The sequence below is a fragment of the Salvelinus namaycush genome, chromosome 3 (assembly GCF_016432855.1).
Source record: "Salvelinus namaycush isolate Seneca chromosome 3, SaNama_1.0, whole genome shotgun sequence".
Taxonomy (NCBI): Eukaryota; Metazoa; Chordata; class Actinopteri; order Salmoniformes; family Salmonidae; genus Salvelinus; species Salvelinus namaycush.
Window position 1 is genome coordinate 11,550,787 of NC_052309.1, and position 23,901 is coordinate 11,574,687.

Sequence of the window (23,901 nt, forward strand, 5' to 3'; positions counted from 1 at the left end):
AGCTAGCTATGGTTGGTAAAGCGGTACAACAAAAAATTACTGAATTACATTTTAACATAATATTGGCAACATTTTATTTTATTTTGATGCACCAGTACATAGTATGCACATTTACATCACAGTTTGGCACGGTGCATTATTTATGACAGTTTTATAACCTTTATAAAAGCTGTCACTGATCTCACTGTGTTCTTCACAGAGGTGAGCTTCCTGTTTGAAGCTTGCTTTTCCCTCCTCTATAAGGTCACACCAATGAAGTGATGTGATTTTGATCATGTGGTGTCTCTGCAAGGGCTTAATAACAATAGTTTAGATTTTCACTTGTCAGACCAAGAAATAAACTGTCCCAAACTGAAAATATGGTTTTGGCTCAGAGTACACAAATGGGTGTATAATGCCTCCTATGAATATGATATTAACATTTGTCATTTTTGTGTGATCAGGAAACCTCTTGATGATTTCAGAAATGTATCATGTGTTTGGATAATATGTTGGATAGAAAAATGTAAAAGACACTGTATTTCGAAAATCTTCTGTCCATTTATTCTAATACACAATAATTGTAATAAATTGTGAAATAGGGGATTGTCCACTAACTCTACCATGAGTCCACTGATAACACTCTGGGTTGCGTTTTTCCATAAATCAAGATCCAAACTATCGATTTGTTCTGCAATCATTAACAGAAAGGTCGAACATATAAAGCAAGACATACCAACCTTCTGTTTATCATTCTGCCGTTATGAGGACTGAGGTAGCTGCTGCTCTTCTCCTGGGGTTCTGTGCTGTGGCTGTGGCTGTGGCTGTGTCCGTGTCTGGTGATGAAAACAGAATGTACGTATGCTCTATTTGACACAAAATACTCTCATTACACTTGTTTATTCTCTCATTACACAAAATACAATTAGAGGACACGTATTCTAGTAATCTGAGCTCTGAACCTTGTGTGTGTAACCCATAGAGGAAAACGGGACACTCGGGAGGTCAAGGTGGCTCCCCCCGACCCGGTGGACTGTGTCTGGAGCCGCTGGTCTGAGTGGACCCCCTGTAACAGCTGCACCAAGATACGGGTGGGTCTCAGATTAATAAAATATACAGATCAGGGCCTAGCAATTTGGCCTCCCAGTCTCTCATTTTTCTCAAATGTCAGTCTCAAATTATTCATGGCTTAAAAAGCATGAGTGAAAGTTTGTATGCTCCTTAAGTGTGTGAACTCTGTCATGTTGGCAGCACCGTTCTCGGAGTGTGGAGGTGTTCGGCCAATTCGGTGGGAAGCCCTGTCAAGGACAGCCAATAGGAGAGCAGCAGGCGTGCACCAGCGATGCTGTGTGTGAACAGGCCCTGCCCTCTGAGTGCTCCAGCACTGAGTTCACTTGTGAATCAGGTACTGTACCTCCCAATTAGGTCATAGCCATGAGTATGTCTGTGTATGGTGTTACAACCTGGCTCAAGATTGTAACAAACAATGGGAAACCACACACTGAGTTAAGGAATAACCAAATTAATTTATTCCATAAATTAAGTAAACACTCACAACAATAATCAGATGAAGGTCAGTAAATTAGATGTCAACATGGAGAGAGGAATCTCTTGCTGAATGGGGAAACAGTGGCTTAATGCCAGAGCTGAGCTTTGACAAGTGCGCTCCATCAGCACTGACAACCCTCCCAGCTCCGCCCACCTCTCCTACTCCGCCCACCAATCTCCTGCAGGAGCAGTACTGAGAAGAGCTTTAACATCCTCAAATGACCATTGACATAATGGAGACCAGACAAAGTGGGCCTTTGCCTTAAGCAAGTCAGTAAGGGGTGCGGCCTCAGTCGAAAGATTCTTACAAAACTGCGGTTGTAGCCGACCATCCCACAAAAACGCTGGAGATCTTTTTTAGTGGTTGGAGGTGAGTAGTGATCAATGGCCAAAACTTTAGTGCGTACCGACCGTACTTCCCCCTGACCGACAACTTTACCAAGGTATGTCACAGTTCCCCTGGCAAACTCATACTTTGCCAAGTTAATGGTAAGTCGAGCTTCTGCCAGGCAACCAAACAGTGCTGCTACACGGCACAAGTGTTGTTCCCATGTATTGCTGTACACAACTACATCATCGAGGTACACAGCACATCCCTCCAAACCAGAAACAACCCTGTTCATAAGGCGTTGAAAAGTGGCTGGTGCATTTCGTGGAGTAGTAGAGGTGGGCGGAGCTGGGAGTGTCGTCAGTGCTGATGGAGCACACTTGTGAAAGCTCAGCTAAAGCCATTTTTTCCCCATTCAGCAAGAGATTCCTCTCACCATGCATACCTTTGGTTGTTTTGTTGTGGCTTTGGCAGTTGACACCTAATTTACTGACCTTCCTGCCTCATTTGATTATTGTTGAGAGTGTTTACTTTATGTATGGAATAAATTAATTTTGTTATTCCTTTACTCAGTGTGTGGTTTCCCATTATTTGTTACAATCTTCAGCCAGGTTGTAACAAGTGGGTGCTCATCCGGGACACTCTCTTGGTTACCTATCAGGGATACGTAACCCTCAGTAATGAACGGTTAATAGATGGATGCACTGTCAACCATACCCAATGGTTCTTTTAACTAGTCCTGAGGTGGAACAATTGAATCCCTTAACTTAGAAGCAAGTGCCGCTAATGCCGTAGGCTTTACGGGCACATTAACCCCAGAAGGCCTAGCTTTAACTCTAAGGACAGGGCATTCATTTTTCCAATGACCTTTACCACAGCAGTAATTGCAAATTTTGCCATGATCTGATTTCACATGGGAACTACAGTCAACCCTTGAGACAAGGTCAGGCCCAGTAGGAAAGAATTTAGTCCCAAAACTATCCCTGCGACCATCACTGCCAAGACGGGTTCCCCAAAGTGACCTTTATGCCTGAGCACATATTCATCAGCCAACACGGCAGCCTCCGAGGCGGTCTGCACCTTATGCTCATTTATGTATGTGGCAAGGCGGTCAGAGACAATCTTTGAACTGCTCCAGCTCAACTGCTCGTAGGTTGTAACATCTAACGAAGTGCACCATCAATTAAACTGGGTGTGCAAATCCCGTGCGAACTCAACATAAAAGTCTGTTAGCTTTTTTCCAGGTTCTAAACCGCTGGCGATATGCTTCAGGAACTAACTCATAGGCGTGCAACACAGCAGCTTTAACTTTGCCATAGTTTTGGCTGTCAGCAACGTTAAGAGCCGAGTAGGCCTCTTGTGATTTCCAGTTAGCACACATTGAAACATCAACTTACGGTCGGTGTCAGGCCAATTCGTGGAATCTGCTACCCTTGTCACTGAATTTCAGCCGGAGCCTCAATTTTCCAGCTACATCGAAGGAAAGCTGAGCACGAACTCCGGAGAAATCACCGTAACTGTCATTAAGAGACATGTCAGAGAGCTTACCATCTCTGACCAAATCTAAACGGACTTGTTGCAGCGTCAGTTTGGCACGCTCCGTTTCCTGTTTAAACCTTTCTACCTCCAACTCCTTTTCCAAGGCTTGTTGCTGTTTCAGCCTATCATGCTCTAGTTGTAGCAACAACAGTTCCTTTTGCTGTTCAAAAGATAAGACACGATTAGGGGCGTTTGTAGTGGACCGAAATGTAGCCAAACCAGGAGAAAACAACTCCATTAGAATGCCGGTGTCACGAATCCCGCTTCCTGAGTCTGGGTTTGCCTGTGTGTCTGTCCTGGAGTGTGTTTCAGGTGTCCTGGAACGCACCCTGTCTGGTTGCCGGGCGAATTAGCTCATTGGGAGATTGATTTCACCCGCACCTGTTTCCCGTCAGTAATCTGCACACCTGTCCTGATCATCATCTCTACCCTTCAAAAGCTCTGACCTGACTTCCATTCCCTGCCGGATCGTTAGCCATGAACAGTATGTTGTGCCTGAGTACCAGACTCCAGTTGGATAGAATTTGTTTTGTTGTTTTCATTTACGTATTGCTTGCCTTGAACTTACCTCCGTTTGTTTTGTCTTCAGTTACTCACCTGGATCATTCACTCCATTCCCGCCTGGTTGACAGAGGATTCTGCTACTACATTGGATTCACCTATTTCCTCTCATCTACTCACCACCGCTGCCCGCTACGCCATCTGGATATATCTACCTTTTCACATTTCACTGTAAATAAATACTCACCTTCTTCCTACGCTCCTTGTCCTGGTCTGCTTCTGGGTTCGATCTTGAAAGATCGTGACAGAACGATCCGGCCAGTAATGAACCCAGCGGACCTGGACTCCGTTTGCCATGCCATTACCCTGCAGGAGAAGAAATTGGGACAACACAATACGGCGCTACAGGAGATAGCGAGTTCGATCCAGAATTTATCTGCTAGCTTGACACAAGTCCAGGATCAGCTCAGTTTGCAGGTGATTCATTCACCACCGGTTTCACCCATCTCACCTGCCGTGTCTGAAGCGGTTCCATTTCGTGAACCCAAGGTACCGACGCCTGATAAATATGAAGGGGATTTGGGAAAATGCCGTTCGTTTCTTATGCAGTGTGGGTTAGTGTTTGATCTACAGCCCCATTCTTACGCCACTGACAAGGCTAGGATAGCCTTGGTTATTGAACTGTTGCGTGGAAGAGCTCTGGAATGGGCTTCAGCCGTTTGGGAACGACAGGGAACCTGCACGGCTTCATATCAGGAGTTCACGGGAGAGATGAGGAAGCTTTTTGATCATCCAGTCCGAGGTAAGGACGCAGCTAAACGTTTGTTCTCTCTTCGCCAAGGAGATCGCAGTGTGGCAGATTTTATGATTGAGTTCAGGACATTGGCTGTGGAGAGTGGTTGGAATGAGGAGTCACTACAAGCGGTTTTTTACAAGGGGTTGTCAGATGAACTTAAGGATGAGCTGATTTCTTATCCAGAGCCTAGTGACTTAGACAGCTTGGTCGCTTTATCTATTCGGGTTGATAATAGAGTCCGAGAGAGAAGGAGGGAGAAGCAGTGGGGTCTATCCAATCAATCTGTAACTCGGTTACCATTCGGTTCAGGAGGTGAACCAGGACGTATTGATCGTTATTCTCCACACGGGATTAGTGGAGGAGTCTTGCCACCAGATTCTGAACCAATGCAAGTGGGGCGACACGGGCTAACTAAGGAGGAGCGCCAACGTAGACGTGAGACCAATAGCTCTTTCTACTGTGGTAGATCGGGACATTACAACTCCGCTTGTCCACAGCGCCCGTTAAACTGCCCGGCTCGCTAAATTTGGGAGGAATTTTAGCGAGCCAGTTTCAATCTCTCAAGGATCTTGTCAGACTCCGTTTTCCTGCGACCCTTATGAATAAGGATCAGAGTTTTGACCTGAACGCTTTTATCGATTCAGGTGCCGATGGCAACTTTATGGATGCCGACTTGGTGGAACAGCTGGGGCTTTCCAAGGAGCAATTGCCGGAAGCCATTGAAGCAACCACTCTGAACGGCAGTAGTCTGGCACGGATCACTATGAGGACTGAACCGGTTAAGATGTTGGTGTCGGGAAATCATTCAGAGTTTATCTCTTTCTTCATTTTGTCCTCGCCCCATGTTCCTCTGGTTCTTGGTTACCCCTGGCTGAAGGAACACAATCCCTCGTTTGATTGGGTGACAGGGAAGGTAACTAGTTGGAACATTGAGTGTCATGCTAACTGCCTTAGGACTGCCTGTTCTCCTGCTGTTTCCAGTCAGGTCAGTGACTCTGCTCCTCCTGATTTGTCCCTGGTTCCAGAAACATATCACGAGTTGGGTGAGGTATTCAGTAAACAGAAGGCTCTGTCTCTTCCTCCCCACCGACCTTATGATTGTGCGATTAATCTGTTTCCTGGATCTGCCTTTCCCAAGGGACGGTTATACAGTATCTCTCGACCGGAACGTGAGGCCTTGGAGACCTACATCAAGGAGTCTCTAGCTACAGGTCTCATTCGGCCATCGTCATCACCTTTGGGAGCAGGATTTTTTTTTGTGAGCAAGAAGGATGGTTCTCTTCGACCGTGTATTGATTATCGGGGTTTGAATGAGATTACGGTTAAGAACAAGTATCCCCTGCCCTTGATGAGCTCGGCTTTCGATTCCTTACAGGGTGCTACGGTTTTTACGAAGCTTGATTTACGTAATGCTTATCATTTGGTTCGGATCAAGGAGGGGGACGAGTGGTTGACTGGGTTCAATACTCCGATGGGACATTTTGAGTACCAGGTGATGCCGTTTGGACTGACCAACGCTCCGGCGGTGTTCCAAAGTATGGTGAATGACGTTTTGAGAGATATGATTGGTATTTTTGTGTTCGTTTACCTGGATGATATCCTCATCTTCTCAAAGGAGCTTTCTAGCCACGTTCTGCATGTCAAGCAGGTCCTGCAGCGGTTATTGGAGAACCGTCTGTTCGTGAAGGCGGCGAAGTGTGATTTTCACGCCCATACAACGTCCTTCCTCGGGTACATCATATCCAGGGGAGAGATCAAGATGGACCAAGAGAAGGTTCGGGCGGTTCGGGATTGGGTCCAGCCCGGTACAAGATTGCAGCTCCAGAGATTCCTGGGGTTTGCGAATTTTTATCGGAGGTTTATCCGTGACTACAGCCGGGTGGCTGCACCTTTAACTGCCCTGACGTCTTGCACCAGAAAGTTCTGTTGGACTCCTGAGGCAGACCGAGCATTTCTGGACTTGAAGAGCCGATTCACCAACGCCCCGATTCTCTCTCAACCTGACACTTCCCGTCAGTTCGTTGTGGAAGTGGATGCTTCTGATGTGGGTGTGGGCGCCATCCTGTCCCAGCGTAGCTCCACTGACGGTAAACTCCATCCCTGCGCTTTCTACTCTGGTCGTCTTTCTCCAGCTGAAAGAAACTACGATGTGGGTAACCGGGAGCTTCTCGCTGTGAAGCTTGCCTTGGAGGAGTGGCGGCACTGGTTGGAGGGAGCGGAGCAACCGTTTGTGGTCTGGACTGACCACAAGAATCTGGCTTACGTACAATCGGCTAAACGTCTCAACGCCCGTCAGGCTAGGTGGGCCTTGTTTTTTGGACGTTTCAATTTTTCCCTGACGTTCCGACCTGGGTCTAAGAACGGGAAGGCGGACGCCCTGTCCCGGATGTTCTCTAAGACGGAGGAGAGTGGGGTCAAGACTGAGACGATTCTTCCCCAGAATGTTGTCGTGGGAGCCGTTACATGGAGGATAGAGGAGGATGTGATGGCGGCCCTTCGGACGCAGCCCGGCCCCGGTAACGGTCCACCCGGTCGGTTGTTCGTACCCGAGTCAGTCCGTTCTGCTGTCCTTCAGTGGTCCCACGCCAGCAAGATAGCTTGTCACCCTGGCGTTGCTCGGACTATGGCACTACTGCGCAGACGTTTTTGGTGGCCTGCCATGGGAGAAGATACCCGGAGGTTTGTTGCCGCATGTCCTGTTTGTGCCCAGAACAAGAGTACCAATCGGCCCAGCTCTGGGCTTCTTCACCCCCTACCTATTCCTCGGCGACCTTGGTCGCATCTGGCCCTGGATTTTGTCACGGGATTGCCCCCTTCTGTTGGGAACACGGTCATTCTGACCATTGTGGACAGATTCAGCAAGTTTGCTCATTTTGTTCCTCTCTCCAAGCTTCCATCGGCTACGGAGACGTCCGAGATCCTGGTCAGGGAGGTTTTCAGGGTTCACGGATTGCCCAGTGACATTGTGTCTGACCGTGGTCCTCAGTTTACCTCTGCTGTCTGGAAATCCTTCTGTTTGGCCATTGGAGCTACAGTCAGTCTCACTTCTGGATTTCACCCACAATCTAATGGTCAAGCGGAGAGAGCCAACCAGAAGATGGAGTCCACGCTGCGTTGTCTTGTCTCCTCTGATCCCACCTCTTGGTCATCTCAATTACCCTGGGTTGAGTATGCCCATAATACCCTTCCTTCATCTGCCACTGGGATGTCCCCCTTCCAATGCCTTTACGGATACCAACCTCCTTTGTTTCCTTCTCAGGAGAGGGATCTCTCGGTTCCCTCTGTCCAGACCCATATTCGTCGTTGCCACCGGACCTGGCATCGGGCCAGGAAGGCTCTCCTTAGAGTTTCTGACCGGTATCAGATACAGGCGAACCGTCGCCGTATTCCTGCCCCAGCTTATACGGTTGGAGATAAGGTTTGGTTGGCTACACGGGATCTTCCTCTACGGACGGAGTCAAGGAAGTTGTCACCTAAGTTCATTGGTCCGTTTGTAGTGGAGAGAATCATAAATCCTGTGGTGGTTCGACTCAAGTTGCCTGCAACACTTAGAGTGCATCCCACTTTTCATGTCTCCTGTCTCAAGCCGGTTCACCTCAGTCCTCTGTTGCCTCCTCCTCCTCGTCCTCCTCCTCCTCGGATGATCGGAGGTGGTCCTGTCTACACGGTGCGCCGCATCATGGACTCCAGACGGCGGGGTCGAGGGTACCAGTTTCTAGTGGACTGGGAAGGATATGGTCCAGAGGAGAGGAGTTGGATTCCTCGGCGACAGATTCTGGATGACGACCTGATTCGTGACTTCTACCGCCTCCATCCTGGCGCTCCAGGTAGTCCGCCCGGTGGCGTTCGTCGGAGGGGGGGTACTGTCACGAATCCCGCTTCCTGAGTCTGGGTTTGCCTGTGTGTCTGTCCTGGAGTGTGTTTCAGGTGTCCTGGAACGCACCCTGTCTGGTTGCCGGGCGAATTAGCTCATTGGGAGATTGATTTCACCCGCACCTGTTTCCCGTCAGTAATCTGCACACCTGTCCTGATCATCATCTCTACCCTTCAAAAGCTCTGACCTGACTTCCATTCCCTGCCGGATCGTTAGCCATGAACAGTATGTTGTGCCTGAGTACCAGACTCCAGTTGGATAGAATTTGTTTTGTTGTTTTCATTTACGTATTGCTTGCCTTGAACTTACCTCCGTTTGTTTTGTCTTCAGTTACTCACCTGGATCATTCACTCCATTCCCGCCTGGTTGACAGAGGATTCTGCTACTACATTGGATTCACCTATTTCCTCTCATCTACTCACCACCGCTGCCCGCTACGCCATCTGGATATATCTACCTTTTCACATTTCACTGTAAATAAATACTCACCTTCTTCCTACGCTCCTTGTCCTGGTCTGCTTCTGGGTTCGATCTTGAAAGATCGTGACAGCCGGATTCAATCAAGTTGGCCTTTAGTATGGACTTAACCGTCTCTTTCAGACGTTTATCATCAACCTCAATGTTATATGTCGCAATTCGTAACAATTGATCTTTAGTATAGCAATCCAGAAGCTCCTCCCTCAGGACTTTGAATAATTCCTCAATGTTAGCCATAGTCAAACAGTCAACCAACTATGGACAAACAAAAACCTGCTCTCGCCCCAATTGAGTACCCCAAACCAGACAAAACAGAATCAGTGTCAACCACACAGGAGAGAAAAAAACAAAAAACAAGTGGAGCTTCCCCAAGACCTATTACTAGCTCAACCCCAGTCTTCATGCACTTACTGGCGGTGGGTATTAATGCCCTTTAACCCGCTGTCACAGACAAAGCTCCCAGCAAGCTGGTTACCCCTCTGAGCCACGGATGTGCTCCAGAGACAACTGCTCCAGCCACGGTCACCACACAAAAAATAACAAAGAGCTAACACTGCCCAACGTGTGTCAACTGCCAAAGCCACATCAAAACAACCAAAGGTATGCATGGAGAGAGGGATCTCTTGCTGAATGGGGAAACAGTGGCTTTATGCCACAGCTGAGCTTTGACAAGTGTGCCCCATCAGCACTGACGACCCTCCCAGCGTCGCACACCTCTCCTACTCCGCCCACCAATCTCCTGCAGGAAGTAAGCACAGCAAAACCCAGCAGGGAGGGGCCGTCACAATGGTGCCTCCATCTTTCAGATCGAATATGACGCTGAATCTGTGTGCATAAAAGCTGGTGGCATTATTTCAGGGCAGGTCGTTTACTCTGAGCAGCTATGGACTAAAGTTATGTTATTAACAGTAATACAATTTACACAGTTGCAGTAGTGCTATTGCAGTGAATGAATTGCATAAAACTGTCATCATACACTGATCATGCACGTTTCTGTCTGTCTGTGTTTCTCGCTCTCTCTCCCTCTTTGTGAAGGTGCATGTATTAAGTTGAGACTGTCGTGTAACGGAGACTATGACTGCGAGGACGGGTCAGACGAGGACTGTGAGCCCGTACGTAAGCCCTGTGGCACAAAGTTGTACGACACCAACGAACAGGGCAGGACTGCAGGATATGGGTCAGCACAGCAGCACTCACCTCTCAAACACCTGCACAGTAGCAGACCAAATATTTATTTTTGTTTTAAATATTTATATTTATAAATATTATAAATAAATATAAATATAAATATTTCAGATTAGTTTGTTAGTCACATGCACAGGATCGCAGATTGAATCGCAGGTTACAGTGCAATTTTTATGCTGCGAGCTCCAACAGTGCAGGTCAAAAAAAGAGAAGTGAATGAGACGATAATAATAATAATAATAATATACACATTTAAAACTGTACAATGATAAATGTCCATTGGAGGGTGTGCAGGGTAAATGTTTGTTGTTGAGGTTGAAGAGTTGCTGCCTTGCCTTCTTCACTACGGTGTCCGTGTGGTTTGACCATTTCAGCTCATCAGAGATGTGTATGCCGAGGAACTTTATGTTTTGTATCATCTCCACGATGGTACCATTGATGTGGATGGGGCGTGCCCAACCTGGTTCCTCCTGAAGTCCACAATCAGCTCCTTTGTTTTGCTGATGTTGAGGGAGAGGTTGTTTACCTGGTACCACGCCGTCAGAGTGCCTAACTCCTCTCTGTAGGCCGTCTCGTCATTGTTGGTAATCAGGCCTACTACTGTCGTGTCGTCAGCGAACTTGATGATGAACTGTGTGAAATCACGAAATCGTGGGTTGGGGCCTCTGTGATGAGGATCATTGTGGCGGATGTAATGATTCCACCTGGGGGCAACCCATCAGGAAGTCCATGACCCAGTTGCATAGAGAGGAGTTTAGTCCAAGGGTCGTGAGCTTTGTGATGAGTTTAGATGGCACTATGGTATTGAAGACAGAGCTGTAGTCAATGAACAGCAACCTCACATACTGTATGCATCCCTTTTGTCCAGGTGGGTGAGGGCAGTGTGCAGTGCAATGGTGATTGCTTCGTTCGTGGATCTGTCAGGGCGGTAGGCGAACTGGAGAGGGTTGAGTGTGTCAGGGGAGGGAGGAGGTGATGTAGTCTTTGACTAGCCTTTTGAAGCATTTCATGATGACAGAAGTTAGTGCTACGGATTGCTAGTCATTCAGTTCAGTTACTTTCCCTTTCTTGAGCACGGGGATGATAGCTGCACTTGATTGAGTATGCCTGGTGCAATAGAATCAATGGAATAGTCCCAAAAATGAAAACCTCGACTCCAGGCACACTCAATCAAAGACACAAAGTAAAGAAAACAAATACTATTTGAACTCAGGTCTGCTCCTGAATGCTCTCCAGCAGCCATTCAGGTCCCTGACTGAATACAGAGATCTACAACATGTCCATAGAAATACATATTATATTAGTGTTCTTTTAAGTTCTGTGTCTATGTCTTTATGCTGTGACAGAATCAACATCTTGGGCATGGAGCCCCGTATAAACCCCTTCAACAACGACTACTTCAATGGGATGTGCAACAAGGTGAAGAACACCAATAACAACGAGTACAACAGGCTGCCTTGGAACGTGGGCTTGCTCAACTATGAAGTGAGTAAGGCCTAGCCTGGAATTTGCCCTCACTTCAGTACAACAATATTGAAACTGAGAGATATTCAGCTCAGATTTCAGACTAAGATGAATCACGTCTCCGTCCATAAATGTGACTTTTCAATTCTTGCATTGTAATTTCAAATCATCTTTATGTCATTATCTTTATGTAATTTCAAATCAGTTCTTAAATTGCACTGACCCAAACCATTCTGGCTTTATGATGTTGTCTGTATATTTGATCTAAGTTCCATTCCACATTGTGACAGACTGTTAACGTTTAGTAGCTGGCCAATGAGCATGTGAGATTTGCTTCTGGGTTCGAAGATTAGACAGTACAGTACGTAATACTTCAGCAAATTCAAACCTTTGTGATTGACCTCTGACCCCTGCATGTGTCTATCCCAGACTATAGCAGAGGAGACCGTTTCCAAAGAGATCTATGAGGACACATACACCCTCCTGAGGGAACTGATGACTGAGACCAAGTTGACTGTGAGCGCTGGGTTGAACTTAAAATTCACCCCCACAGAAAAGTCTATGGCCAAGTCCAATACGACTGTGTCAGGAGGGGTTGGGTTGGATGCTGAGTATGACAGGACACAGATGATCAAGGAGGTCTCGGAGTACACTACCATCAAGGTACAGTAGACTTCATGTTATACTGTAGTGTACGCTCTCTGTACCCCATGGATAATGTACTTTCAGTCCACTTGTATTTGTTTATTTCATCCATCTTGTAAATCACAGTGGCTTTATATTTGATGGAAGTCTAAAATGTCTTGGCTGACTTTGAGTTTAAACTCCCTGATTTGAATTTATGAATTGATGTTGGTCCTTGTCCAATCAGAACAAGAGTTTCATGCGTGTGAACGGCCATGTGCAGCTGAGCACCTATAGGATGCGTTCCCGGGACCTTCAGGTGGCTGGGGAGTTTCTAGAGCATGTCAAGTCTCTACCTCTGGAGTATGAGAAAGGACAGTACTTCAGGTTGGACTGTTATCATTACACTAGAAACACATTGTTTTTGTGACTATATCTTATGTAAATTGATATATACTGTATATAAATTGTTGTGTATGTATTTGCCGACTCCTGCTTGGACAATTGTGGGATGGATAAAGTATTTTGAGTTGAGTTGAATGGAATGGAATTTAATGGAATTTAATTGAATGGAATGCAGCTTTCTGGAGGACTACGGGACTCACTACACCAGGAATGGGAAGTCTGGAGGAGAGTACCAGCTGATCTACGTTCTCAACCAGGACACCATCAAGGACAAAAGTAGGGATCTTAAAATCGTGTTGTCTTTCTACCAAAACCACTCTTAAAGGTCCAATGCAGCTGTTTTTATATCAATATCAAATCATTTCTGGGTAACAGTTAAATACCTTATTGTAATAGATTTCAATTAAGATTGGCAAAAATTACTTTTTAGGAAAGAAACTATTTCTCAACCAATAATTTTATAGGACTGGCTGGGAGTGGTCTGAGTGGGGAGGGGAAAACGGAAAACTAGCTGTTATTGGCAGGGAGGTTTAGAACATTATTGGCCATTTAACCTATTTACTGTATGGTGATGTCACCATGGTAAGCCGAAACTCCCGCCAATGCAAACCTGCTGATTAGAAGTTCCTGTGTAGAGTGTATTTTTTACCAGCAACTTTCAGGAAACTAGATGGTTATTTTCCGTGAAGAAAAATTGGTGGGACTTGCTTTAAACTCTTTACAAGTATTTTTGTGGTAGTGGAAGAAGTTTAAAATGTTTTACTTAAGTAGTTATTGTTATTGCTGTTCTGATTTCAGATTTGAATATCAGAGAAGTAGACCAAGGTGTCATACCCTTTAAGTTTTTGTCAACGACACATTGTTGAGAAAAGTGGTCAAGCTGATTAGTGTTATTACTAACAACGTTTACTCATGGTCTCATGCTTAGAATGTGCTCCCACATTGTTCTCATTTGAAAGTTCTGAAAAGTTCCATAGCAGTTAATTCAACAGTGGGAACTTAGCTAAATTAGTTGATGCGGTTACTAAAACATCTGTAGCTCTTGATTGGTAGTAGATATTTCTGTTCTTATTTCCAGATATGTATCGCACAGAAGTAGACCAAGATGTCTACTTCAACTTTGGTCTAACTTGTTCTGAAAGTGGACAAAACGTCAGTTGTTAGGAAAAAGTTGGCAAAAAATTGTTAATGCAGTTACTAAAACAGCTGTATTGTCAGATCTGTAGCGGATATTTTTGTTCCGTGGACTGATTGGAATAGCAGAGAAGTGGATGAAGATTCCATACCCTCTAACTTCTTGTCTAACTTGTTCGGAAAGTGGTCAAAATGTCAGTTCTTTTTAAAGTTACAGAAAATGTTGTTGATGCTGTAACGGTACCAGATAATTATGTTATTATTTCAGATTTGAATAGCAGAGAAGTACATGAAGATGTATAAGTGTTTTGTATAAGTGTTTAGCCAAAGTAGCTGATTTGTGTCAAGAGTTGCATTGTTGCATTTACAGTGAATGGAAGTTTGAAGTGATGATGTCACAATTAAAGAGAATGAAGATGGACAAAAAGTGTAAATAATATCAAACAGTTGTATGCAAGCACACAAACTAACACCAGTCTTCCAGACCAGTCTGCACATTTTAAAGTTTGAATGGCGTTTCTAGCTTAAATGGTGTAAGAGGAGTAATGTGCAGAAGAAGAAGTATGATGAAGATTTAAAGTCGGGACTTTTGCTTTCACAAGTGCCATCTGATAAAATAAAATAAATCACACTTTACAGTGTTAGTTTCATCAGCTGTTGTACATATGATATAAGAAAAACACAATTTTGACTGCACTGGGCCTTTAAGAGGCTACAACTGATACATGAAACATGAATACTAACTAGGGCTCTTATTCAAAACAGCCCAAGATTGTATTGAGGATCAGAGAGAAAATATTTGGTTCTATATGAATGTTTTTTATAATGATTTGGAAAAATGAATGAAATGAGACCATATAGAAACCTCTCCTGTTTGCAGTGATGTCCGTATTTGATGTTTTAGCAATGTTGTCTCTCCTATAGAGCTGACTGAGAGAAAGCTCCAGGACTGCATTAAAGTTGGAATCTCAGGAAACTTTGACACCAACATCGGGATTGGAGGAGATGCCCACATCAGACCGGGATACTGTAAAGACACTGTGAATAAAAACACAGGTCCGTCAACACAAACATACCGTTTATCTAACCCTTATTTTACCAGGTAAGTTGACTGAGAACACATTCTCATTTACAGCCACAACCTGGGGAATAGTTACAGAGGAGAGGAGGGGGGATGAATGAGCCAATTGGAAGCTGGGGATGATTAGGTGCCCTGATGGTATGAGGGCCAGATTGGGAATGTAGCCAGGACACCGGGGTTAACACCCCTACTCTTAAGATAAGTGCCAAGGGATCCTTAGTGACCACAGAGAGTCAAGACACCCGTTTAATGTCCCATCTGAAAGACGGCACCCTACACAGGGCAATGTCCCCAATCAAGAGTGTCTCCTACTGGCCCTCCAACACCACTTCCAGCAGCATCTGGTCTCCCATCCAGGAACCAACCAGGACCAACCCTGCTTAGCTTCAGAGGCAAGCCAGCAGTGGCATGCAGGGTGGTATGCTGCTGGCACGCACGCACGTATGCACGCACACAAAACACCTACCCTCCTTCCTGATTCCTATGGTGGCTCTGTATCCACAGCTGAGAAGGAGGGCAAGGCGCTAGTGGATAAGGTGATAACTGTAGTCAGGGGCGGAACCGTGGAGACTGCTGTCGCCATGAGAACCCAGATAACGAAGGAGGGGCTGATGGACATACAGACCTATCAGAACTGGGCCCGGACAGTGGGCGATGCCCCTGCACTCCTCAGAAGTGAGGTGAGGGCACAATTCCAAATCCATCCCATACTGTCTCATTCCTATAAATACTGTGTAGATCTGAAAGAAGGTGTTACATTGCCAAAAAGGGGATTGGTAAAGTTGTATTTTTGTATACAAAAATATCTACTGTATGTATATTAAAGCATACAATGTACCTGCTGTGAAGCCACAACCCCCCCCCCCCCCCCCCCCCAACAAAAGCCACTGTCCCCCAACGCACCAACAACCAACAAAATGAACAAAAGCCACTGTTCCCCAACGCACCAACAACCAACAAAATGAACAAAATACTAAATAAATGTAAACAAAGGAAAACAGAAACAACAACAGAAAATAACAGAAAATAACAACAGAAAACAACAACTGAAAACAAAATACATCCAGGAAAACAAACATCATAACAGCAAGGCCAACTGAATACGTTTCAGTGCATGTTTGCACTATTTACATCTGTGTATGTGTGTGTGTGTCCGTGTGTGTGTCTGTCTGTCTGACTGTCTATCTCCCCTCGTAGCCAGAACCCATTCAGACCCTGATCCCACTGAGTATGCCTGATGCCAACACCAGGAGGCTTAACATGCAGAGAGCCACTCAGGAGTACGAGGCTGAGTACAGTGTGTGCAAGTGTCAGCCCTGTCACAATGGGGGCTCTCTGGCCCTGCTGGACGGGAAGTGCCTGTGTCTCTGTCTGCCCCAGTTTGAAGGTCTGGCCTGCCAGGATGCCAAGGCTGATAACAGTGAGTGGAGCCAGCCGTTGTATACACACGCATGCCCAAGCATGTATGCACGCACAAGCACACTGTCCTATGTATATAGTTAAAGCTGTCAAGCTGAAAATATAGTTTTCTTCTCCAGATAAGAATAGTAAAATCCCCGTGGAGAGTGTTCCTCAGGAGGGGAACTGGTCGTGTTGGGCAGCCTGGTCAGGCTGCAGTGGAGGAAAACGTATCAGGACCCGCAGCTGTAACACACAGGGCCTCTCTGGTGCCACCTGCAGGGGAGACACAGTCACTGAAGACTACTGCTGAGCACACTCTGTGTGCATATGTTTGCACACACACACTCACACACACTCACATACACACACTCACACTCACACACACTCTTATACACACACACTCACTCTCTCACTCACTCACACTCATACACACACGCAAACACATCCACAAGCACGCGCCAGACACACACACACACAAACTAGTAGGCCTAGTTCTGTTTTACAAATAAACATTTTCCAATCAACTTTGACCTTTTATTGAGAGTTCATGATGAAAGGTATCGACACAAAACATGAAAACATCCAATTACATTACATATTTAAAATTCATCCTAATCTCAAGTGTTCACTAGACTGTGACCTGAAGTAGCTTCCTTTGACTGATCGTCTAACAAGAAAAATGATTCCGCCTTGTGGCCAACAGCGGGTAATACAATTAATATGGTCCTTAGAAACCTTAGGTTTGTCTTCATGATCATCTTTGAAAATCTTATAATCTCAGGAAGTTAAGGGAAATGGAGGCTTGAAATGCTAATGCATTTTAACCGAAATCTATCGCTGTTGTTTGGCAATCATAATGTAATGATCCTTCCTTCAGGAAACCAAATAATATCTAGAACCATAATGTTCTCGTGTTAAAATATGCACAAAGTGTACCAAACATTAAGGACACCTGCTCTTTCCATGACATAGACTGACCAGGTGTATCCAGGTGAAAGCTACGATCCCTTATTGAGTTCACTTGTTAAATCTATTTCAATCAGTGTAGAAGAAGGGGAAGATTTTTGAAGGTTAAAGAAGGATTTGAGGCTTTTCTGAGGGCAAAAGGGGGGTGCAACTCAATATTAGGAAGCTGTTCTTAATGTTTTGTCCACTCAGTGTATATATATATATATATATATATATATAGTGCATTCAGAAAGTATTCAGACCCCTTCCCTTTTTCCACATTTTGTTACGTTACAGCCTTATTCTAAAATGGATTAAATAAAACATTTTCCTCATCAATCTAAACACAATACCTCATAATGACAAAGCGAAAATAGGTTTTTATACATTTTTGAAAATGTATAAAAGAACAAAACAGAAATGCCTTATTTACATAAGTATTCAGACCTTTTGCTTTGAGACTCGAAATTGAGCTTAGGTGCATCCTGTTTCCATTGATCATCCTTAAGATGTTTCTACAATTTTATTGGAGTCCACCTGTGGTAAATTCAATTGATTGGACATGATTTGGGAAGGCACACACCCATCTATATAAAGTCCCACATTTGACAGTGCATGTCAAAGCAAAAACCAAGCCATGAGGTCGAAGGAATTGCCCGTAGAGGTCCGAGACAGAATTGTGTCAAGGCAAAAATCTGAGGAAGGGTAACAAAAAAGGTTGGCACCATTGAAGGTCACCAAGAACACAGTGGCCTGGAAGAAGTTTGGAAACACCATGACTCTGCTTAGAGCTGGCCGCCCGGCCAAAACGAGCAATTGGGTAGAGAAGGGCCTTGGTCATGGAGGTGACCAAGAACCAGATGGTCACTCTGACAGAGTTCTAGAGTTCCTCTGTGGAGATGGGAGAACCTTCCAGAAGGACAACCATCTCTGCAGCACTCCACCAATCAGGCCTTTATGGTAGAGTGGCCAAACAGAAGCCACTCCTCGGTAAAAGGCACATGACAGCCCACTTGGTGTTAGCCGAAAGGCACCTAAAGGACTCAGACAATGAGAAACAAGGTTCTCTGGTCTGATAAAACCAAGATGGAACTCTTTTGCCTGAATGCCAAGCGTCACGTCTGGAGAAAACGTGGCACCATCCCTACGGTGAAGCATGGTGGTGGCAGCATCATGCTGTGGGGATGTTTTTCAGCGGCAGGGACTGGGAGACTAGTCATGATCGAGGGAAAGATGAACGGAGCAAAGTACAGAGAGATCCTTGATGAAAACCTGCTCCAGTGCGTCCAGGACCTCAAACTGGGGCGAAGGTTCACCTTCCAACAGGACAGCAGCCCTAAGCACACAGCCAAGACAATGCAGGAGTGGCTTTGGGACAAGTCTCTGAATGTCCTTGAGTGGCCAGCCAGAGGTGAGACCTGAAAATAGCTGTGCAGCGATGCTACCCACCCAACTTGACAGAGCTTGAGAGGATCTGCATAGAAGAATGGGAGAAAATTCATAAATACAGGCTTTTAGCGTCATACCCATGAAGACTTGAGGCTGTAATCGTTGCCAAAGGTGCTTCAAAAAGGCACTGAGTAAAAGGTCTGAATACTTATGTAAATCAAATCAAATCAAAGTTTATTTGTCACGTGCGCTGAATACAAACAGGTGTAGACCTTACAGTGAAACGCTTACTTACAGGCTCTAACCAATAGTGCAAAAAAAGGTATTAGGTGAACAATAGGTAGGTAAAGAAATTAAACAACAGTAAAAAGACAGGCTATATACAGTAGCGAGGCTACATACAGACACCGGTTAGTCAGGCTGATTGAAGTAGTACGTACATGTAGATATGATTAAAGTGACTATGCATATATGATGAGCAGAGAGTAGCAGTAGCGTAAAAGAGGGGTTGGCGAGTGGTGGGTGGGACACAATGCACATAGCCCGGTTAGCCAATGTGCGGGAGCACTGGTTGGTCGGGCCAATTGAGGTAGTATGTACATGAATGTATAGTTAAAGTGACTATGCATATATGATAACCACAGAGTAGCAACAGCATACAAAGAGGGGTTGGGGGGGCACACAATGCAAATAGTCCGGGTAGCCATTTGATTACCTGTTCGGGAGTCTTATGGCTTGGGAGTAAAAACTGTTGAGAAGCCTTTTTGTCCTAGACTTGGCTCTCCGGTACCGCTTGCCATGCGGTAGTAGAGAGAACAGACTATGACTGGGATGGCTGGGTTCTTTGACAATTTTTAGGGCCTTCCTCTGACACCGCCTGGTGTAGAGGTCCTGGATGGCAGGCAGCTTAGCCCCAGTGATGTACTGGGCCTTACGCACTACCCTCTGTAGTGCCTTGCGGTCAGAGGCCGAGCAGTTGCCGTACCAGGCAGTGAAGCAACCAGTCAGGATGCTCTCGATGTTGCAGCTGTAGAACCTTTTGAGGATCTCAGGACCCATGCCAAATCTTTTTAGTTTCCTGAGGGGGAATAGGCTTTGTCGTGCCCTCTTCATGACTGTCTTGGTGTGTTTGGACCATTCTAGTTTGTTGTTGATGTTGATACCAAGGAACTTGAAGCTCTCAACCTGCTCCACTACAGCCCCGTCGATGAGAATGGGGGTGTGCTCGGTCCTGCTTTTCCTGTAGTCCACAATCATCTCCTTAGTCTTGATCACGTTGAGGGATAGGTTGTTATTCTGGCACCACCCGGGCCAGGTCTCTGACCTCCTCCCTATAGGCTGTCTCGTCATTGTCGGTGTTCAGACCTACCACTGTTGTGTCGTCTGCAAATGTAATGATGGTGTTGGAGTCGTGCCTGGCCATGCAGACGTGGGTGAACAGGGAGTACAGGAGGGGACTGAGCACGCACCCCTGGGGAGCTCCAGTGTTGAGGATCAGCGTGGCGGATGTGTTGCTACCTACCCTCACCACCTAGGAGCGGCCCGTAATATTTCTGTTTAAAAAATGCTATACATTTGCAAACATTTCTAAAAACCTGTTTTTGCTTTGTCATTATGGGGTATTGCGTGTGGATTGATAAGAAGAAAAAAACAATTTAATACATTTTTGAATAATGCTGTAACGTAACAAAATGTCAAAACAGTCAAGGGGTCTGAATACTTTCCGAATGCACTGTAAGTTAAATGCATTATCGTTAGAGAGCTTCCACAAAAAAGTTATCCTCTTTTGTCTACTAAGGAAATTTACCTAACGGCACTGGAGGGCCGTATACATTTACAGAAAAACAACAGCCGGTAAATCTGATCAGCCCGTTGCTGTCACAAACATATCAAACACATTTTACAAAACATGTATCCTACATTCCAAATATACATGAAACCATGAAACCATACTAAAAGAAGTCATCCAAAACAGCATTGTTCCTAAAACACAGTGCTGCTGTGTGTCTTTCCACTTTGGCCCACTTCAAAAAGTGTTGGGTAAAGTATGTATTAATGGCCTAATAACTCATCTCTAAAAACATGGCCACATTCCAAGCAGCTACACCGTGGAAATGAGAAACAGATGTGCTGCAGCTGGAAGACATGGGAGAGGGTGGAGAGAGAAAGCAAAATTGAGTGATAAGGACAGAGATATAGAAGGATAGGGAGAGAGGGGGGGCGAGGCAGAGAGGGGGAGAGAGAGGGAGAGGGGGAGAGAGGCGGAGAGGGGGAAAGACAAACTAAGATCTGGACAGGACATGGAGACTGACGTATGAAGGTGATTGAGATTCAGAGATGGTTTATCTTGACATGGACAGGAGAAAAATAAGATATCTGATATATTTTTTATTGTGTATACATTCTTCGAAAAAAAGGTGCTATCTAGAACCTAAAATGTTTCTTTGGCTGTCCCCATAGGAGAACCCTTTTTGGTTCCAGTTAGAACCCTTTTGGTTCCAGGTAGAACCATTTTGGGTTATATGAAGAACTCTTTCCACAGAGGGTTCAACATGGAACCCAAAAAGGGTTTTTACCTGAAAATGGTTCTCCTATTGGGACAGCTTACCAACCCTTTTGGAAGCCTTTTTTCTTAGAGTGTAGAGATAACATGACCTTGTAAATTAGGTTTGCAGTATGTAGACATCTTAGGCTAGCAATAAGTATGTGTACAAGAGAGCTCTCTTTCGATATGAACATATTTGGGCATTACCTCTCACATAGCCATGTTTATCATTTGACACAAGTCTGAACTGGTAACAGCATGGTTCCTAGATTGAGCAAACTGGAACCAGACAGGCCAGGTCGTAAAGACGTTCCTGATCCTGATCCTCTCTGTCCTGCTGGTCTCTGTGTCCCACTGGTCTCTGTGTCCCGCTGGTCTCTGTGTCCTGCTGGTCTCTGTGTCCCACTGGTCTCTGTGTCTCGCTGGTCTCTGTGTCCCGCTGGTCTCTCTGGCCCGCTGGTCTCTCTTGTCGGCTGGTCTCTGTGTCCCACTGGTCTCTGTGTCCCACTGGTCTCTGTGTCCCACTGGTCTCTGTGTCCCACTGGTCTCTGTGTCTTGCTGGTCTCTGTGTCCCACTGGTCTCTCTGTCCTGCTGGTCTCTGTGTCCCACTGGTCTCTGTGTCCCACTGGTCTCTGTGTCCCGCTGGTCTCTGTGTCCCGCTGGTCTCTGTGTCCCGCTGGTCTCTGTGTCCTGCTGGTCTCTGTGTCCCGCTGGTCTCTGTGTCCCGCTGGTCTCTGTGTCTCGCTGGTCTCTGTGTCCCACTGGTCTCTGTGTCCCGCTGGTCTCTGTGTCTCGCTGGTCTCTGTGTCCCGCTGGTCTCTCTGGCCCGCTGGTCTCTCTTGTCGGCTGGTCTCTGTGTCTCGCTGGTCTATCTGGCCCGCTGGTCTCTCTGGCCTGCTGGTCTCTCTGGCTTGCTGGTCTCTCTGTCCCGCTGGTCTCTGTGTCTCGCTGGTGTCTCTGTCCCACTGGTCTCTGTGTCCTGCTGGTCTCTGTGTCCTGCTGGTCTCTGTGTCCCACTGGCCTTTGTGTTCTGCTGGTCTCTGTGTTCTGGTGATCTCTGTGTCCTGCTGGTCTCTGTGTCGAGCTGGTCTCTGTGTCACGCTGGTGTCTCTGTCCCACTGGTCTCTGTGTCCCGCTGGTCTCTGTGTCCTGCTGGTCTCTGTGTCTCGCTGATCTCTGTGTCCCACTGGTCTCTGTGTCCCGCTGGTCTCTGTGTCCCGCTGGTCTCTGTGTCCCGCAGGTCTCTGTGTCCCGCAGGTCTCTGTGTCCCTCTGGTCTCTGTGCACTGCTGGTCTCTGTGTCCTGCTGGTCTCTGTGTCGCGCTGGTCTCTGTGTCCCTCTGGTCTCTGTGCACTGCTGGTCTCTGTGTTCTGCTGGATAAAACCAGGATGGAGATTTATCTGGGGTTTTACAGCATAAAGGAAGTGACAGTGACAGTGGATGTTGATGAGGCAGAAAGATAGCAACTCCCTGGTGTTTGAACTTTTACCCTCTCGTCATGAAACTACTGATACACAGACTCATGCTCCGTATGGCTTACACATGCACATTCATAACACATCACACACATATGGTACACACACACACACACGCACACACACACACACACACGCACACACACACGTTACTTTTCACAACCAGAAGGTATTATCCCTTTTACTACATAGCACTTCACTGTCAAGTCCATTCTGCCTTTGTTAAAGCCTCTGCTAACATCCACAAGTGTCCTGACCCCTTTTGTGAAGCTGTTTATCTGTTTCCTTCTGAGAGCTGTGAACAAAGTCATTAGCACTGGCCTAATGCTCCTAGATCCTGCTCTCACAATGGCTAGAAAGGTCTTGAGATGAACTGTGATATTTGCCTAGCTCGGCTGGCTTTGATTTGCCTGTTTGCTCTCGGGTTTAAATTGAGTCATTTACCGTCAACACTGCAAGCATGACTGGAGATCCCTGCGCCTGAGCCAAGCTTGTTAAACAAACAGTGGTGGAGTGGTAGAGCGAGAGGGAGGGGGAGGGAAAGAGGGAGAAGGGGGGAGAGAGTGGAGAGAGAGAATGCAGAGTAAGGGAGGGAGGGAGGGAGGGAGGGAGGGAGGGAGGGAGGGAGGGAGGGAGGGAGGGAGGGAGGGAGGGAGAAAATGTGGGGGTGTCAAAGTGTTGGTTTGCTTACAAAGCAATGCGAGTACTGCCACTGCTGCCACTGTCTGAAAGTTGCACAGTGATACATCAAATGAACTGCAGCACCGCAGCATACCTTAAAGGTATGTGTTTCTAACACATTTAAAACACTCGCATGAGATCTTTTAGGCAACCTTTCCAATGTGATCACTTCTCCATTGCTGTTATGCTCAGGTAATGGAGACAGTAGAGATTAATCTTATCATTTCATTTGTTCAACACAGATAAGGAAACGGAAGGGGAAAAAGGCATATGATTGGCCTCTTATAATTACATTTTGGTTCCACAAACAAATCTTGTGGTAAACCCTCATATTCTGAGTGCTTGTTGCTTGGCTTGTTTCAATAGCCGCTACGACTCAACTTTTTGGCCTCAGTCTTAACCTTGACTTCTCTCTCTCTCTCTCTCTCTCGCTGTCTGTCTCTGTCTCTCTCAATTCTCTCTCTCTCTGTGTCTGTCTGTGCTGTCTCTCTCTCCCTCTCTCTCTCTTTAACCTTTATTTAATTAG

The 23,901-nt window shown here is 46.0% G+C and overlaps 1 protein-coding gene across 1 annotated transcript; it reads left to right on the plus strand.

The window, feature by feature from the left end:
- Positions 1–698: 698 nt before the first annotated feature.
- Positions 699–16,860, plus strand: c9 (complement component 9). Its single transcript, XM_038989685.1, has 12 exons — positions 699–834; positions 962–1,070; positions 1,231–1,384; positions 10,078–10,219; positions 11,574–11,712; positions 12,121–12,354; positions 12,563–12,702; positions 12,896–12,996; positions 14,779–14,910; positions 15,440–15,615; positions 16,133–16,355; positions 16,474–16,860. Exons 1-12 carry the CDS (start codon positions 743–745, stop codon positions 16,644–16,646), a joined length of 1,815 nt encoding a protein of 604 aa, XP_038845613.1. The 5' UTR covers positions 699–742; the 3' UTR covers positions 16,647–16,860.
- The last annotated feature ends 7,041 nt before the right edge of the window (positions 16,861–23,901 follow it).

Coding starts and splice junctions, on each gene's coding strand:
- c9 (XM_038989685.1), top strand. CDS start 743: ATGAGGACTGAGGTAGCTGCTGCTCTTCTCCTGGGGTTCTGTGCTGTG. Junction 11,713..12,120: donor TGGGCTTGCTCAACTATGAA/GTGAGTAAGGCC, acceptor TGTCTATCCCAG/ACTATAGCAGAGGAGACCGT. Junction 16,356..16,473: donor GGATGCCAAGGCTGATAACA/GTGAGTGGAGCC, acceptor TTTCTTCTCCAG/ATAAGAATAGTAAAATCCCC.